The sequence below is a fragment of the Melanerpes formicivorus genome, unplaced genomic scaffold, assembly GCF_026170545.1.
Source record: "Melanerpes formicivorus ecotype bairdi unplaced genomic scaffold, bMelFor1.0.p_v2 SCAF_99, whole genome shotgun sequence".
Lineage (NCBI taxonomy): Eukaryota > Metazoa > Chordata > Aves > Piciformes > Picidae > Melanerpes > Melanerpes formicivorus.
This window is the reverse complement of record NW_027142451.1, coordinates 2,231,517-2,249,238: the sequence shown is the minus strand read 5'-3', so window position 1 is coordinate 2,249,238 and position 17,722 is coordinate 2,231,517. Positions and strand designations below refer to the sequence as shown.

Genomic DNA, 17,722 nt, shown 5'->3' with positions numbered 1-17,722 from the left:
CTTGGTGTCATCAGCAAACTTGCTGAGGGTGCACTCAATGCCACTGTCCATGGCACCCACAAAGATGTTGAACAAGACAGGTCCCAGGACTGATCCCTGAGGGACTCCGCTTGTCACTGGCCTCCACTGGGGCATGGACCCATTGACAGCCACTCTTTGGGTGGGGCCATCAAGCCAGTTCCTTATCCTTCTGTGGTCCACAAGTTCAAAACATCACCCTCAGCACATCTCTATCCTACCCAAGAATCACTCTCCATCAATTCAAATGTAAATACAACCACCCACATATTGTTCTGAACTGCTCCACTATTGGTGCACAGAGAACCAATCATGAAAGCAGGACTTTTGCTCTCATTCAAGTTGGCCCAAGGGTGGCATAAATGTTGATCTTACCCCTAAATCCAAAGTAAATGTACTTGAACTGGCATCAGAGCAGACAGAAAAGAGTCAGGTTTGGACAGACAGGGGAGCCTGAGTGTAAGTAGCATCAGCAATGCGCTCAGTTCTTGACTCCTTTCACAAACCTTGCACTGAGCAGTAAGAACTCCCTGAATGTGTCAAAAGATGCAGGTTAGAGAGCAGCAATTTGGTGTTGCATATTACCCTTGCTCTAAAGGCTCTCAGGTGGAGGAGTGACTCACCTCTAATAACTCTAATCACAGCAGACACCGCTCCCAGCTTAGTGGCAGCTGCTTAGATTCCCACCGCGTGGCCGTCTGGAGCCTTTGCAGCAGCCCAGGTAACGGCAATGTTACACAGTGCCCTTTAAGCAGGTCAGTGGTCTTGAAGCTAATTCTGAACACCAAAGCTTTGACAGAACTCACCATCAGCAGTGGCTGTTTTCTCAGCTTCTGAGTGTCTTGAGCCAAGCCAGTAAGATTCCTGCACAGGGAAATACCAAGGCTGTGGGAGCCCGTAGTCCCCTAGACCAAAGATAAGGAGGAGAAGAGCATGCGATAAGCACGTTCCTCAGCGGGCACAAATTCACCTAGGCAAGGTCTGAGGCATAACTATAAACACCTTCAGTCCCAGTGTTGCTTATCAGAAGGTCAGACTATCCACCAAGTACCTCACACAACTCCCCCCCACCTCCCTCTTTTGGGCAGGAGTAGAACCTTCCAAGCACACAGGATCTGTCTGGCCTCACCTGTGCTGAAGCAGAATGTTTCATTACAGAATGAAGTCCCTCCCTGCACAAAGACAATCTGATCCTCATGAGCCAGGTGAGGAACAAGGGAGCACCCTGACTGCTTCAGAATGGATCCCAGCCTCACTCAGTCTTTAAGGGTCACACATGTAAGTGTCAGCTTCTGCACATTGAGCACAACAACCCTATGCAGTGCTACAGGCTGGGGTCAGAGTGGCTGAGAGCAGCCAGGCAGAAAGGGACCTGGGGGTACTGGTCGATGGTAGGCTGAACATGAGCCAGCAGTGTGCCCAGGTGGCCAAGAAGGCCAATGGCATCCTGGCCTGCATCAGGAACAGTGTGGCCAGCAGGAGCAGGGAGGTCATTGTGCCCCTGTACACTGCACTGGTTAGGCCATACCTTGAGTCCTGTGTCCAGTTCTGGGCTCCTCAGTTTAGGAAAGATGTTGAGTTGCTGGAACGAGTCCAGAGAAGGGCAAGAAAGCTGGGGAGGGGTTTGGAGCACAGCCCTGTGAGGAGAGGCTGAGGGAGCTGGGGTTGCTTAGCCTGGAGAAGAAGAGGCTCAGGGGAGACCTCATTGCTCCCTACAACTACCTGAAGGGAGGTTGTAGACAGGGAGAGGTTGGTCTCTTCTCCCAGGCAACCAGCACCAGAACAAGAGGACACAGTCTCAAGCTGTGCCAGGGAAGGGTCAGACTGGATGTTAGGAAGAAGTTCTACACAGAAAGAGAGACTGGCCCTTGGGATGTGCTGCCCAGGGAGGTGGTGGAGTCACCATCCCTGGAGGCTTTTAAGATGAGCCTGGATGAGGCACTTGGTGCCATGGTTTAGTTGATTAGATGGTGCTGAGTGATAGGTTGGACTCAATGATTCCAAAGGTCTCTTCCAACCTGGTCTCGTCTGGTCTATTCTATTCTATTCTATTCTGGTCCATTCCATTCCATTCTCCTTTCTCATTATTTTCAGGACTAAAATAGGGGAAAGCAAAAAAGAGAGAGAGAGAGAAGTTCTGTACTGGCTAAGGCTCACTGTCTGCACTGTCAAACACCTTTCCTTCTGACAGAGAATTACTCAGGAACTGCTCAGAATAACAGAGTTTACAACATCTACCACTACCTACCATGAATAAGAAATGTTCTTACCTGGAAACACGTTGTCAAGATACCAAGCAAGTATTCCATAGAGGGAAGCATCAAAAAGCATCATTTTAATGGCAAAAAGGAAGCTATATTGATCTCCTTCCAAGGGACTGGTTCTGATGTTATCCCACTGCAGGCCAAGACCTTGTTCTTCGTAGCGTGACAAATACTCTGTACCAAACCCAAAAGCTACTTGAGGAATCAGGCTCTGGAATAAAGGGAAAAGGACATTCAGCTCAGCCATGGGGACATTCTGCACAGCCTTCAGGAGCTGGAGTGCAAAACTTAGCAATGCCTAATGAATGTTCTGGGGGAAAGTGCTTTCACTTTTATCTTGTGCTGGGATGTTCAATGCCTCCGAATGGCAGCAACTCTAAGCTGCAATAGGCTGAATCCGATCTTCACTCAGCGTGCTTTAGCGACTAAGCAACACCTCCTTGTTTTAACATCCATGTCTCTACTCAGAAGATACTATACAGTCATCCAGAGGCTGACAGTGTGCACCTTTACCTGGTTTTGAGAAACAAAACGTTCCCTGACTCTGGGGCAGGGCCCTTATGGATAACGAGACAGAGAGCTCAGGATAAGGAAAACCACAACCATCTGCTCCCCTGCTGCATCTGCTACCTGATTCTCAGACAACTAACAAACCAATGTAGTGCCCAAGCATCCTCTTCAATGCTGCTTTGCAAAACCAGCGCAAGAAGTGCCACAGTGCTGCTCCACGGGATAGGCAGTTCAGCCCAGAGTGTCAGGCTGGAGGAAAATAAGGGCACAAGAGGGATCCCAGCAGCAGCTCAGAGAGGCATTATCATACCCTGCTAAGTATAAACCACCTGGCCAAGCTGTCAGCTCATGGCTTAGACATGGCTCTGCTGTCCACTGGCTGGAGGCTGAGCCCAGAGAGTGGTGGTGAATGGTGCCACAGCCAGCTGACAGCCAGGCACCAGTGGTGTCCTCCAGTGATCAGTGCTGGGCCCTGTGCTCTTTAACATCTTCACTGATGATCTGGATGAGGGGATTGAGTCCACCGTCAGTAAATTTGCAGATGATACCAAGCTGGGGGCAGGAGTTGATCTGTTAGAGGGTAGGAGAGCTCTGCAGAGGGACCTTGCCAGGCTGGACAGATGGGCAGAGTCCAAGGGCAGGAGATTGAACACATCCAAGTGCCGGGTTCTGCACATTGGCCACAGCAACCCCATGCAGTGCTGCAGGCTGGGGTCAGAGAGGCTGGAGAGCAGCCAGGCAGAGAGGGACCTGGGACTCCAACCCCAGCCTGTAGCTCTGCATGGGGTTGATCTGCTGGCCACACTCTTCCTGATGCACCCCAGGATACGATTGGCATTCTGGGCTGCATGAGGGCACGGTGGGCTCCTGACACTGTGTTTAGGTAAAGAAGGAATGGGAACCTGAGGCACTCTCATCCCTCTATATGACCTTCTTAACTGGACTGCAGTGCATGAGAAAGACAGCTACCTTAATTTTGTGCCTTGCCTTTGTGCTTATCAAACATAACAGAAGTCAAATTTGCTTTGCCTTGTAAGGAAGTGCTCAAAACATTTTCCCAGGGGAAGCTCATTTCCTGGCATGCAAAAAGTGAAATAACTTTTGCTGAGTTTTCCAACAGACATCAAAATCTCTCTGGCTCACCAGGCCTGCTGAAGGCTTAAGTCACTTGCAGAGAGGCTCAGAGGTCTCCTCTGAGCGAAGAAAGCAGGGAGGAAGAGGCATTCATGCACAAACAGTGGGAAAGGATGCTGAAATTCAAACCCAGGTGTGTCCTACCGCCTCAGTGACAGACTCACCAGCAGGCTCTTCAGGTTAACCGTCATGCGGTCTTGCCAGACAAAGCAGACAATGTGGGGCAGGTACAAGGAGAAGTAGATGACTCCACTGCAGGCAGCTGCCAGATTTGCTTTGGAAAAGAAGGTGCTGAAGAGGAAACACTGCATTATGCTGGCTGTGGTGAACGTCATTAGGAACAGAAAGAAGAGCAGTGGGCTGCTGTAATGCAGTACTCCTCCACACTGAAAAGCAAAAGGAAGATGGCACAACTTAGCAGCCTGGCAGCTTGCTGAACTAGCAGCAAAGGTCACAGAATCACAGAATCAGCCAGGTTGGAAGACACCTCCAAGATCATCCAGTCCAACCTATCACCCAGCCCTATCCAATCAACTAGACCATGGCACTAAATGCCTCATCCAGGCTTTCCTTGAAGATCTCCAGGGACAGCACCACCTCCCCGGGCAGCCCATTCCAATGGCAAAGCTCTGTCTCTACGAGGGACTTCTCCTCACCTCCAGCCTAAACCTCCCCTCGCACAGCCTGAGTGAGACTGTGCTCTCTCCTTCTGGTGCTGGTTGCCTGGGAGAAGAGACCAACCCCTTCCTGGCTACAACCACCTTTCAGGTAGTTGTCGAGGGCAATGAGGTCACCCCTGAGCCTCCTCTTCTCCAGGCTAAACAATCCCAGCTCTCTCAGCCTCTCCTCACAGGGCTGTGTTCAAGGCCTCTCGCCAGCCTTGTTGCTCTTCTCTGGACACCTTCAAGTGTCTCGATGACCTTCTTAAATTCAGGGGCCCAGAACTGGACACAGGACTCAAGGTGTGACCTAACCAGTGCAGAGTACAGGGGCGCAATGACTTCCCTGCTCCTGCTGCCCACACTATTCTTGATGCAGGCCAGGATGCCATTGGCCTTCTTGGCCACCTGGGCACACTGCTGGCTCATGTTCAGGTGGCTGTCAATCAGCACCCCCAGGTGCCTCTCTGTTTGGGAGCTCTCCAGCCACTCTGACCCCAGCCTGTAGCTCTGCATGGGATTGCCATAGACAAAGTGCAGCACCTGGCACTTGGACTTGTTGAATGCCATCCCATTGGATTCTGCCCATCTGTCCAGTTGGTCAAGGTCCCTCTGCAGAGCCCTTCTGCCCTCTAACTGACCAACATCTGCTCCTAACTTTGTGTCATCTGCAAACCCGCTGATGACTGACTTGACCCCCTCATCCAGATCATCAATGCAATGTCCTTAAACTCTTCCTGGGATATCTCCCCTTTTTTCCCAGGGGGGTTATAGCCTCTTTTCCCCCCTTAATTCCTTTAGAAGCTCTTTGCCCATCCCATCTGGCTGTCACCCTCGCTGGCTCATCTTCTGGCACCTTGGCACAGCTCTTCCTGTGCCCTCAAGAGTTCTTTCTTGAAGCAGGTCCAGCCCTCCAGAATAGAATAGAATAGAATAGAATAGAATAGAATAGAATAGAATAGAATAGAATAGAATAGAATAGAATAGAATAGAATAGAATAGAATAGAATAGAATAGACCAGACCAGACCAGGTTGGAAGAGACCTTCAAGATCATCAAGTCCAACCCATCAACCAATCCAACCCACCTAAACAACTAACCCATGGCACCTGGACCCCTTTGTTTTTAAGGGCTGTTTCCTGAGGAACTTTCCGAGTTAGTTCCTTAAACAAGCTGCAGTCTGCCCTTTGGAAGTCCAGAGTGGAGGTTTTTGTTGCTGCCCCTCCTGGTTTCACCCTATATTGAACACTCAGTTATCTCCTGGTCACTGGACTCCAGACAGCCTCCAGCCACCACATCCCCCACCAGCCCTTCTCTGTTTGTAAAGAGCAGGTCGAGCAGGGCTGCACCCCTGGCAGGCTCACGCAGCAGCTGGGATAGGAAGCTGTCCTCCACACACTGTAGGAACCTTCTAGACTGCCTCTTCTCTGCAGTGTTTAATTCCCAGCAGATGTCTGTCAGGTTGAAGTCACCCACAAGAACAAGGGCAAGTGATCTTGAGGCAGGCTCCAGCTGCTTAAAGAACAATGAATCAACCTCTTCTCCCTGGTTGGGTGGTCTATAACTGTGGTGGTTTTAGGCTATGCCTTTAAAATTTAGTTACAATAACAGACTCCAACCAGGATGTCAGCCTTGTTGGCCTTCCCCCTAATCCTTATCCATAGGGACTCAACCTGATCATCCTTAATCTCTAGTTCCATGGTGCCTAGAGCCTCCCTCATGTACAGGGCCACCCCTCCACCCCTCCTCCCTCGCCTGTCTCTCCTGAAGAAACTGCAGCCATCAATTACAGCACTCCAGTCATGTGAGTCATCCCACCATGTTTCTGTGATGGCAACTACATCATAACTTTCCTGCTGCAACAAGGCTTCCAGATCTTTTGTTACTCATACTGTGTGCATTAGTGTGCATGCACTTCAGCTGGGCTGCTGGTTTCACCCCTGACTCCAGCTTACCACCCCCAGCCTCCATCGGTTGATCTATAGTACTGCTGTGTTTAACACCCTCCCCCTTCAAGCCTAGGTTAAAGCCCTTCCAAAAAGCCCCACCAGCTCCTGTGCCAGAATTACCACTGCCATCTGCTGTGCAGTGAGCAACAAACCAGTCTGTCTTACCTAGGATGACCTCTGACTCTCCCAGACAGTAATATTTCAACACCTGCGCTCCTTGCGACAACAAATCCTTCATCTGACTTTATCCCTGCTCCGGGATTGTGACTTCAGGGTAACAAATCAGGCTGTGGAGTTCATATTCATCTTTGATGACTGAATTAAGATGGTAACAGACTGAAGACAACCATTCTACAGCACCATTTAAGAAGCAAATGATTCCAAGAGAAATATGCCTGCATTCATTGGAAGGGAGGTTGTAGCCAGGAAGGGGTTGGTCTCTTCTCCCAGGCAACCAGCACCAGAACAAGAGGACACAGTCTCAAGCTGTGCCAGGGGAAGTTTAGGCTGGAGGTGAGGAGAAAGTTCTTCACAGAGAGAGTCATTTGTCATTGGAATGTGCTGCCCAGGGAGGTGGTGGAGTCACCATCCCTGGAGGTGTTCAAGAGGGGATTGGATGTGGCACTTGGTGCCATGGTCTAGTCATGAGGTCTGTGGTGACAGGTTGGACTCGATGATCTTTGAGGTCTCTTCCAACCTTGGTGATTCTGTGATTCTGCACAGAAACTATGTTCAAACTCCAGCAGAGTCTCACAGCTGAGGAGCCCAAGTGCAGTTTCTCAGTGATCCTTGTGCGCTAACTAAGCTGCTGAACAAACCTTTATTGACCTTTCTTGCCTAGAGGGTTTTTCTGGCAAATACTCCCTCTCAAGAGGAGCATGTACTACTGCTGATTATCCATTTAGTCCTAAGAAGCCCCAGTGTTGAGACCTACTTACCAGGCTCAACTGTGTGCTGGGGCATACACAAGGCTTAAACAAGACTACAAGGCTATAAATAGGTCTCAACATTATTGCAACATGCTGCTGGGCCTCTGAGACTGCTCTATCAAGTGATACACTCTCTCATAAGACTGTATTTACAAAGTGCCTCACACTGGCACAGTGACATCCAGAGAGGGAAGCCAATTACAGGTGTCAGCACATTCCTCTTGGGTATTATCGCCTCCTGGTTTTTAATCACAGTATCACCAAGGTTGGAAGAGACCTCAAAGATCATCAAATCCAACCTGTCACCCAAACCTCATGACTAAATCATGGCACCAAGTGCCACATCCAATCCCCTCTTGAACACCTCCAGGGACAGTGACTCCACCACCTCCCTGGGCAGCACATTCCAATGGCGAATGACTCTCTCAGTGACGAACTTTCTCCTTACCTCGAGCCTAAACTTCCCCTGGTGTAGCTTGAGACTGTGTCAATTAAATGAGTGCAGCCAAAATAGCAGGCTTTCTCTGTCCCCCCAAGCTGTGACACAACCACAAGGAACTAGAACAGCTCATCAGCAGAGGCTCACAGATGGAGTGGATTGAACTCCTCATACTGGGTTTGGCTGAGCTGGAGTTAATTCTCCTCAGAGCATCTCTGCAGGGCTGTAGCTGGGCGTGGATAACACAGCAGTGCTTTTGCTACTGCTGAATGAGCACCCGAGCTGTGCTTTGCCAACATTGCCCTGCCCCAAGAGTATGCTGAGGAGGGGCAAGATCTTGGGAGGAGACACAACCAGGACAGCTGACCCACACTGACCAAAGGGGTATTCCATGCCACATGACATCAGCTCAGATATATAAGCTAAGTGAAAGAAGGAAGTGTAGGATCTTTGTCCATGGCATTTGTCCTCCGCAGCAACCACTACAAGCAGAGCCCTGCTTCCTGGGAGTGACCCAAACCCTGTCTGCTGATGGGGACTAGGCCTGTGGATGTGGTCTACCTGGACTTCAGCAAGGTCTTTGACACTGTCCCCCACAGCAAACTGCTGGCTAAGCTGTCAGCTCATGGCTTGGACAACAGCACTCTGAGCTGGGTTAGGAACTGGCTGGAGGCTGAGCCCAGAGAGTGGTGGTGAATGGTGCCACATCCAGCTAGCAGCCAGGCACCAGTGGTGTGCCCCAGGGATCAGTGCTGGGCCCTGTGCTCTTTAATATCTTCGTTGATGATCTGGATGAGGGGATTGAGTCAGTCATCAGAAAACTTGCAGATGACACCAAGTTAGGAGCAGATGTTGGTCAGTTAGAAGGCAGAAGGGCTCTGCAGAGGGACCTCGACCGACTGGACAAATGGGTGGAGTCCAATGGGATGGCATTCAACAAGTCCCAAGTGCCAGGTGCTGCACTTTGGCCACAGCAACCCCATGCAGAGCTACAGGGTAGCAACCAGCACCAGAACAAGAGGACACAGTCTCAGGCTGCGCCAGGGGAAGTTTAGGCTGAAGGTGAGGAGAAAGTTCTTCACTGAGAGAGTCTTTTGCCATTGGAATGTGCTGCCCAGGGAGGTGGTGGAGTCACCATCCCTGGAGTGTTCAAGAGGGGATTGGATGTGGCACTTGGTGCCATGGTCTAGTCATGAGGTCTGTGGTGACAGGTAGGACTCGATGATCCTCGAGGTCTCTTCCAACCTCAGTGATACTGTGATAACACTCTCTTTGCCTTGGCTTTGCATTATTAGATTGCTTCTAGCTTATTCCAGGCCTATTGTGGATTTTCCCCTCTGCCCTGTCGATCTTACAAGGGGAGTGAGAGCAGCGTCCGTGGGCATTTGGCCCACAGCCAGGCCCAGCCCCCCTCCACTCCTACTGTGCATTTATACCACCAGCAGTGCCCCCCATCAGAAAAGATGTAAGGGCATTCCTCCTTATCCAAGTGCTTAGGGTTTATATAACCAAACATTGAAGCTATCAGGAGTGACTTTGGGGCTAGCAATCCTTACCATAACCAGCGCTGTGAGGAGGAACGTGCTCACAGCCATCATGATGAAGCTGTCTAGGAACCAAGAGCACCAAATCACCCCATTAGTTATCCCCCTGTTCTTCATGGCCTCTTTCAGGCGCATTTCCTTCTCCAGCACTATGCTCTTCACAACCATGGAGACCGAATACACCCAGGCAAGCACCATGAAGATGGGAAAGGAGCGATTTAAAGTGATCATGAAGCTGCCAAAGCAAGAAGGAAGAAATTATTAGATTCAGGTGAAACAGAGAAATGCTGAGATGAAAAGCAAGGATGAAAAGGGTGGGGAAGAACACATCTATTACACATGGAACTGAACATTCTCCATCCAAACATCAACAACATGTTGCTAGTGAACTTCACAAGCAAGACAAATGTTAATGAACCAACAGTTGCTGCACTCTCCTCAAGCAGATAAATGTGATTTCTATTTTGAAGAGAGATTCTAAGGGTCATCCAAGATGGCTCATGAAAATGCATCTCTCATCACCAGGAACTGCCATAATGCAGTGATGCAGAAGGAGCATTTTAAGACACATGCTGATTTTAACAGTCTCAGAGCATCAACTATGCTTTCATGCTCCCAAGAGTCACTGGCAAAAGAACTAAGTAAATGAAGTACTAAAAGCTTCAGGTGCTGCCACCAAGGCTTCTGATTTTCATCCAAGCCATGAGCTGGGGGAATGTCCCACACAGTACCACTTCCAAACCAGCAGTGCAGGGACCAGCTGCTGTGATGAACGTGCTGCTCCCTTTCTCTGTACTTCCCCTCAGACTGTAAGGCTGCTCAGTCCTGCCAGATGCTCCTGGGTGGAGCACTGCCCCAGGTGTGATGTCAGGATGAGACAGAGCTTTTTTGGGGATGAAATGGCAGCCTGGGCTGCATCCAAAGCAGCATGGCCAGAGATGAAGAGAGGGGATCCTGCCCCTCTGCTCTGCTATGCTGAGACCTCACCTGGTGTGCTCTGTACAGCTCTGGAGCCCTTAACACAGGAAGGACATGGACCTGACAGAGAGGGTCCAGAGGAGGGCCATGAAAATGATCAGGGGGTTGGAGCAGCTCTGCTCTGGGGACAGGCTGAGGGAGCTGGAGGTGTTCAGCCTGGAGATGGGAAGGCTCTGGGGAGACCTAATAGCAACCTTCCAGTACCTGGAAGGGGGCTACAAGAAGGCTGCAGAGAGACTGTTTGCAAAGGCCTGCAGGGACAGGACCAGGGGCAATGGCTTCAAACCAGAGCAGAGCAGATTGAGATTGGATGTTAGGAACAGGTTCTGCACCATGAGGGTGGTGGAACACTGGAACAGGTTGCCCAGGGTTGGGGCCCCATCCCTGGAGATATTCAAGGTGAAGCTGGACAGGGCTCTGGGCAGCCTGATCTAGTTGAGGATGTCCATGCTGCCTGCAGGGGGGTTGGACTGGATGAGCTTTGGAGGTACCTTCCAACCCAGAGCACTCTTTTTAGAATAGCATTAACCAGGTTAGAAAAGACCTTTGAGATCACCGAGTCCAACCTATCACCCAACACCATCTGATCAACTCAACCATGGCACCGAGTGCCTCATCCAGGCTTCTCTTGAACACCTCCAGTGATGGTGATTCCATCACCTCCCTGGGCAGCACATTCCAGTGGCCAATCTCTCTTTCTGGGAAGAATTTCATCCTAACATTCAGCCTAAACCTCCCCTGGCACAGCTTGACACTGTGTCCTCTTGTTCTGGTGCTGGTTGCCTGGGAGAAGAGACCAATCCCCACCTGGCTACAACCTCCCTTCAGGTAGTTGTAGACAGCAATGAGGCCTGCCTTGAGCCTCCATTTCTCCAGGCTAAGCAACCCCAGCTCCCTCAGCCTCTCCTCACAGGGCTGTGCTCCAGACCCCTCCCCAGCTTTGTTGCCCTTCTCTGGACACCTTCCAGCACAAGGCTTAGTTTTAGTTGGATAAATTTTTTAAAAGACCACAGTTTTTATGGGTCCTTAGTAATTACTGGAGTAGTTCTAGGGTTGACATTGTTAGGGATCAAAGCACTACAGCTGAGGTGCCCTGCTGACAATGAATTGTTGTCTGCAATCAGTGTGAAGGTATAGGTCAGGTTATTATCATTGCCTGGAAAAGTAAGGCAAAACAGACTCTTTCTTTAAATTGTGATATACAACACTAGAAGAACAGGGCTGGCACTTAAGGAGGCAGTGTCTTGTGTTCATTTTAGGGCTGGACACTGATTGCAACCAAGGCCTGGTTGCAAGGATCAGGATTAGGGGTAGAATCTTGGCAAAGATGGCTTCTGAAGTCTGGGTTATGTCTCAGCCCCTGATCTTGCACAAAAACCCTAGGCTAGAGTAAATTTAGGTGCCTGAGAGTCTTAAAGCAGTCAGCAACCCAAGTATTCATGAGAATTAAGACAAACTTCTTTTACTCACACATCATCCACAAAACATGGATATGGCATTTGCTGCAGATAAATTCCCATTGGGACTTCAGTGCTGGTCTGAGTCTTTATGATCCCATGCTCAATCATGTCTTGGAGATATGCAAAGCCTCCCCAGATATAACGTAAATCATCCACGGGATCAGCTCTTGGACCAGGATCCCAGTACCTGAAAAGAAAACCCACATGAACATCATTTGGGTATGGAGTGGCTTTAGGGAATGGTCAGGGGAGACATTTCTACTATCCCTTTAAGTGAATGGGACTTGAGGAAGAACAGCAGAGAGGTTCTGCTGCTCAGGTGGAGGAAAGCTGAGTCACAATCCACGTAGGATGTCCTTTGTCTGCCTCTCCTAGTGATGAAGTCACCTAGGGACTTGAGCAGGATTCTGAGCACAGCTATTCCCTTTGCCATGTATCCATGCACCTACCCACTGCTTGGCCTAGCTGTCAGCAGGAGAGATACCACTTGTGTCAGCATCTGATAACTGGAGATGGATTCTGAGGCACACTGCACATGAACTACTGGAGAGTGAAGCTGATTGTCATGCATGTATGTGATGGTTTAACCCACCCACATTAACAAAAACTCGGCTAAGCTCAGTCAGGGCAGCAAATGGAAGCTGTAATTACAAAGCTACAACGGAATGCATTGAATATGTACAAATATACAGCATGTACAATACCATACAGGTATTTACTGAGAGAAAACAGCACAGAAATCCTCCTTGCACAGGAGGACACTGCCTCGCTCCCCCCAACCTCTCCCTCCCCTTTTTCCTCTGGTTAATGAGGAGAGGAGAGGTTTGGGGAAGGGAGGGGAAGGGAAAAAGAGAATGTTAGAGAGATTTTTAGTTAGCTCAAAAGCATTGTTAGGAAGGCAGTATTGCTTATCTCAAAGCTTGCTGATAAGGGAGGGTCTCTCCAGCGAAGCAGAGACACCAGCAGAGAAAGATGGAATGAAAGTGGAGTGTGAGATTGGTAGAAAAATGCATCCCCCTCATCTGACCAAGGAAACTGGTTTGGAATAATCTCTTGTTTTTCCTCTTACACCCAACTGTGGAGTTGTTTGTACTTGTTCACTCTCCTGCCTGAATAAAACCTACAGCTAGCTTTAAAGGCATAGCCTAAACCTGTCACAATGTCTGCAACACTGGGGTGGGTTAATGCCCATGCTGAAAAGAAACAAAGCAGGGGGGAGGGCTTGCGGCTGCTTTGCCCTCCCTACAGGGCGTTTTCCCCCCTGGGAAATGGAATCTGTTCCACTCCCCGCTCCCTGCCCAGCTAGGGTGTAAAAAGCAGGACATTGCAGTCATTAGGCCTCCTTTTGGCTCCTGCCTCTCCTGGATGAGAGCTACTGTAGCTGTCCTCCTGCTCCTCTGCCACATGGTTGGGCCTGATCCTTCTCCCTGCTGCCTCTGTGCCTCTTCAGAGAGAGACTGGTTTTGTATTCTTCCTCTTTGTCCCCCTCCCACCCATCCTTGTTCCTTGTCCTTGTGAACCTTACCTGGTATTGCTATATATATATATACTGTTTAAAGACAACTCTTTACCTCTCTACTCCCAAGCTGACTCCAAATTACTATTTGGTGGATTTGCTCCTTTCCTTTTATTTCCCTTTCCCCCCTCTCTGTTGGGGGGGAGAGGTTCTCAGCCTTGCCCCCATCTGAGCTCTTAACTCCCAGTTAAGGCTTAAACCATCACAAACACAGGTCTTAATATCCTTATGTCTCTCACATTCATAGGATGAGAGTTCAGTATTAGTTCAGTAGTTCAGTATCACTAAGGTTGGAAGAGACCTTAAAGATCATCGAATCCAACCTGTCACCACAGACCTCATGACTAGAGCAGGGAGGACACTACTGCCCACTGCAGGCTTGAACTCACGACCTTCCCATTGAGGGTCTTATGCACTACCAAATGAGCCACATCTGCACATCAAAAAAGGAAGACACTGCTGCAGGCTTGAACCCACGACCTCGCAAGTAGGAGTCTTATGCTCTACCAACTGAGCCATGTGGTTCCCCCCCCCAAATAAACACAGTATCACAGACAATATCATACAGTATCACCAAGGTTGGAAGAGACACCTCCAGGGATGGTGACTCCACCACCTCCCTGGGCAGCCCATTCCAATGGTGAACAACTCTCTCAGTGAGGAACTTTCTCCTCACCTCGAGCCTAAACTTCCCCTTCAGTATTAGTTCAGTATCACTAAGGTTGGAAGAGACCTCAAAGACCATCGAGTCCAACCTGAGAGGCCAGAAGTGAGGAAGAACCATCGCTCACCTGTCTTTGATTTTGTTTGTTTTCTCCACTGCATCGATGTCCATCCGGATCTTGTATGTCACATGTGGTGGAAGGCTGCTGGTTGTGGGCTCTATGTCTGGAAAAACCACACCAGCCCAAAACTTGTTTTCCTCCAGCAGATGAAGGGCTTGGTGAGTCAGCTGAGCTTCATCGAGATACCCTTCGAATTTATTCAAGTTCAAGCACTACAAATAAGCAAAAAGGGAAACATTTCATGGGGACAAACTAGCAAGAGGCACCCACTGGGGCAAAAACATCACTGGGTGCAAACACCAAAGGGAAGCAGCTTCATTTGAAATAGTTGCTGTTTTCAGCTTTAAGAGCTTAGGCTGAAAATTAATAACAACTGCCTGAAGGGAGGTTGTAGCCAGGCAGGGGTTGGTCTCTCCTCCCAGGCAACCAGTACCAGAACAAGAGGACACAGTCTCAAGCTGTGCCAGGGGAAGATTAGGCTGGAGGTGAGGAGAAAGTTCTTCACCGAGAGATATGTTAGGCATTGGAATGTGCTGCCCAGGGAGGTGGTGGAGTCACCATCCCTGAAGGTGTTCAACGGGAGATTGGATGTGGCAGTCGGTGCCAGGGTTTAATAGTCATGAGGTGTTGGGTGACAGGTTGGACTTGATGATCTTTGAGGCCTTTTCCAACCTTGTTGATTCTATGAAAAAAATGACCTTCTTATCCTTCCTGAAAGCTTCCTCATCTTAGACTAATTGTCATGGCAAACTGAAAACACACAGCAGTATCAAGGCAAGCTCAGAAACATCATTCTCCCTGAGAAGAACTGTAAACAGATTTAGCATTGCTGTGGTCAGTGTGAGTGGATGGAACAGTCCTGACAGCAGCTTATTCCTGGTGCTTAATGACGGTCTCCTCCAAGCTCAAGAAATATCCAGTGCTACAGGCTGGGGTCAGAGTGGCTGGAGAGTGGCCAGGCAGAGAGGGACCTGGGGGTGCTGGTTGATGGTAGGCTGAACAGGAGCCTGCAGTGTGCCCAGGCAGCCAAGAAGGCCAATGGCATCCTGGCCCGCGTCAGGAACAGTGTGGCCAGCAGGAGCAGGGAGGTCATTCTGCCCCTGTACACTGCACTGGTTAGGCCACACCTCGAATCCTGTGTCCAGTTCTGGGCCCCTCAGTTTAGGAAGGAGGTTATGCTGCTGGAAGTTGTCTAGAGAAGGGCAACAAAGGTGGGGGAGGGGTTTGGAACACAGCCCTATGAGGAGAGGCTGAGGGAGCTGGGGTTGCTTAGCCTGGAGAAGAGGAGGCTCAGGGGTGACCTTATTGCTCTGTACAACTCCCTGAAGGGAGGTTGTAGACAGGCAGAGGTTGTTCTCTTCTCCCAGGCAGCCAGCACCAGAACAAGAGGACACAATCTCAGGCTGTGCCAGGGGAGGTTTAGGCTGGGTGTTAGGAAGAAGTTCTACACAGAGAGAGTGATTGCCCATTGGAATGGGCTGCCTGGGGAGGTGGTGGAGTCCCCATCATTGGAGATGTTCAGGAGGAGACTTGATGGGGTGCTTGATGCCATGGGTTAGTTGTTTAGGTGGTGTTGGATTGGTTGCTGGGTTGGACACAATGATCTTGAAGGTCTCTTCCAACTTGGTTTATTCTAGTCTAGTCTGGCCTAGCCTAGCCTAGCCTAGTCTATTCTAAAGAGAAGGCCAGGAAACTCTTGAGGTAGTGAGGATGAGCGGCCACTGCACAATGTGTGAGCTTTTCACCTGCACCAGCCTCCAAAGGTTGTGGCTGGCAGCACACCTCTCCTCATTGCCGGCTGTGGTAAGGACTGGGGTGTCCCTGGAAGGGAGCTCTTTGTTCCCATTGTGCTTGAGGCTGCCTGAAAAGGTTCTAAAATGCTAACGAAGTGTAAACAGCGAACTTAACAGAATGAGATAGCTACAAGGAACACTTCAGGACACAAAGAACTATTGCGGGGTACACAACTGCCCTGATACTGCGATTGTTCCGGCCCTGCCCTCATTGTTTCCTCACAAACTCACAGTTTCTGCCTCGGTCCGGAGGAGGAATCGGAACAAGGAGAAATAAATGTTCAGTTGCCTACCAGTTTAAATGTTCACTGAGAGCTTGAGGCTTAGGTTATTTACCCATTCACTGTTTGCTTTCTCTTCAGGTGTGCTTATGAGACACAGCTGATCTCTATGAAGACCTTGACTCTCACATGGCAGCTGCTGTGTTAATGTTACTGCCAACAGAAACAGGTTTTTAAACTCTCACAGTTAATGTGCAGCACTGCAGGCTCCTGGGCACATGAGCTTACAGAGAAGAGTTGGCATTTCTTCCATCTAATTGAGCAACCCACTCCATCTCAGACCCAGTTACACACACAGAAACCTCCTGGTGTGGGAAGGAATGGATGCAGCAGTTAGAATAGAATGAACCAGAGACCTTTGAGATCATCGAGTCCAACATATCACCCAACACCATCTAATCAACTAAACCATGGCACCAAGCACCCCATCCAGGCTCTTCCTAAACACCTCCAGGGATGGTGACTCCACCACCTCCCTGGGCAGCACATTCCAATGGCAAATGACTCTCTCCATGAAGAACTTTCTCTTCACATCCAGCCTAAACTTACCCTGGCACAGCTTGAGACTGTGTCCTCTTGTTCTGGTGCTGGCTGCCTGGGAGAAGAGACCAACCCCCACCTGGCTACAACCTCTCCCTTCAGGGAGTTGTAGAGAGCAAGAAGGTCTCCCCTGAGCCTTCTCTTCTCCAGGCTAAGCAACCCCAGCTCCCTCAGCCTCTCCTCACAGGGCTGTGCTCCAGACCCCTCTCCAGCTTTGTTGCCCTTCTCTGGACACCTTCTAACAACTCAACCTCCTTCCTAAACTGAGGGTCCAGAACTGGACACAGGACTCAAGGTGTGGCCTAACCAGTGCTGACTACAGGGCACAATGACTTCCCTGCTCCTGCTGGCCACATTGTTCCTGATACAGGCCAGGATGCCATTGGCCTTCTTGGCCATCTGGGTACACTGCTGGCTCGTGTTCATCCTACTATCAAGCCAAACCAAAGCAAAGCAAACCCAACCCACAAAACTTTTTTGCACTGGATTCAGACTGAGTCTGACTAATTCATCAGTAAGTTTGGTTGCCCATAGGAAAGTAACTCCTTACTCAAAGTATCTCCCAAACTCCTTTCACAATGCCTTGAGATTTTAATCTACACTTTTAGTATTTTTTTTAATCTATACAGTGACTCCAGCTCATCTTCTACGTTGTGGGTCTCAAAAAGCCTCAGAGAGCCCACTTGAACCACAACACCCTAGAGGAGAGTGGTACATCTTCCAGGCATCTTGTCAGAATCATAGAATCAACAAGGTTGGAAAAGACCTCAAGGATCATCAAGTCCAACCTGTCACCCAACACCTCATGGCTACTAGACCATGGCACCAAGTGCCACATCCAATCCCCTCCTGAACACCTCCAGGGATGGAGACTCCACCACCTCCCTGGGCAGCACATTCCAATGGATAGCAGCTCTCTCTGT

At 49.7% G+C, this 17,722-nt stretch overlaps 1 protein-coding gene across 6 annotated transcripts in view; it reads right to left on the bottom strand.

Annotated features, from left to right (window-relative positions):
• Positions 1 to 17,722, bottom strand: part of ABCA4 (ATP binding cassette subfamily A member 4) — a 119,549-nt gene that overhangs the window by 55,251 nt on the left and 46,576 nt on the right. For 5 of the 6 annotated variants that reach the window (XM_068166229.1, XM_068166232.1, XM_068166231.1 and 2 more), the window contains 6 exons: positions 14,192 to 14,397; positions 11,895 to 12,071; positions 9,459 to 9,681; positions 4,091 to 4,312; positions 2,289 to 2,493; positions 825 to 923 (listed from right to left, as the gene is read on the bottom strand). In XM_068166229.1, coding sequence (XP_068022330.1) covers positions 825 to 923; positions 2,289 to 2,493; positions 4,091 to 4,312; positions 9,459 to 9,681; positions 11,895 to 12,071; positions 14,192 to 14,397 — 1,132 coding nt within the window. The remainder of the gene's footprint in view (positions 1 to 824; positions 924 to 2,288; positions 2,494 to 4,090; positions 4,313 to 9,458; positions 9,682 to 11,894; positions 12,072 to 14,191; positions 14,398 to 17,722) is intronic. The other variant, XM_068166233.1, reaches the window with a different exon arrangement.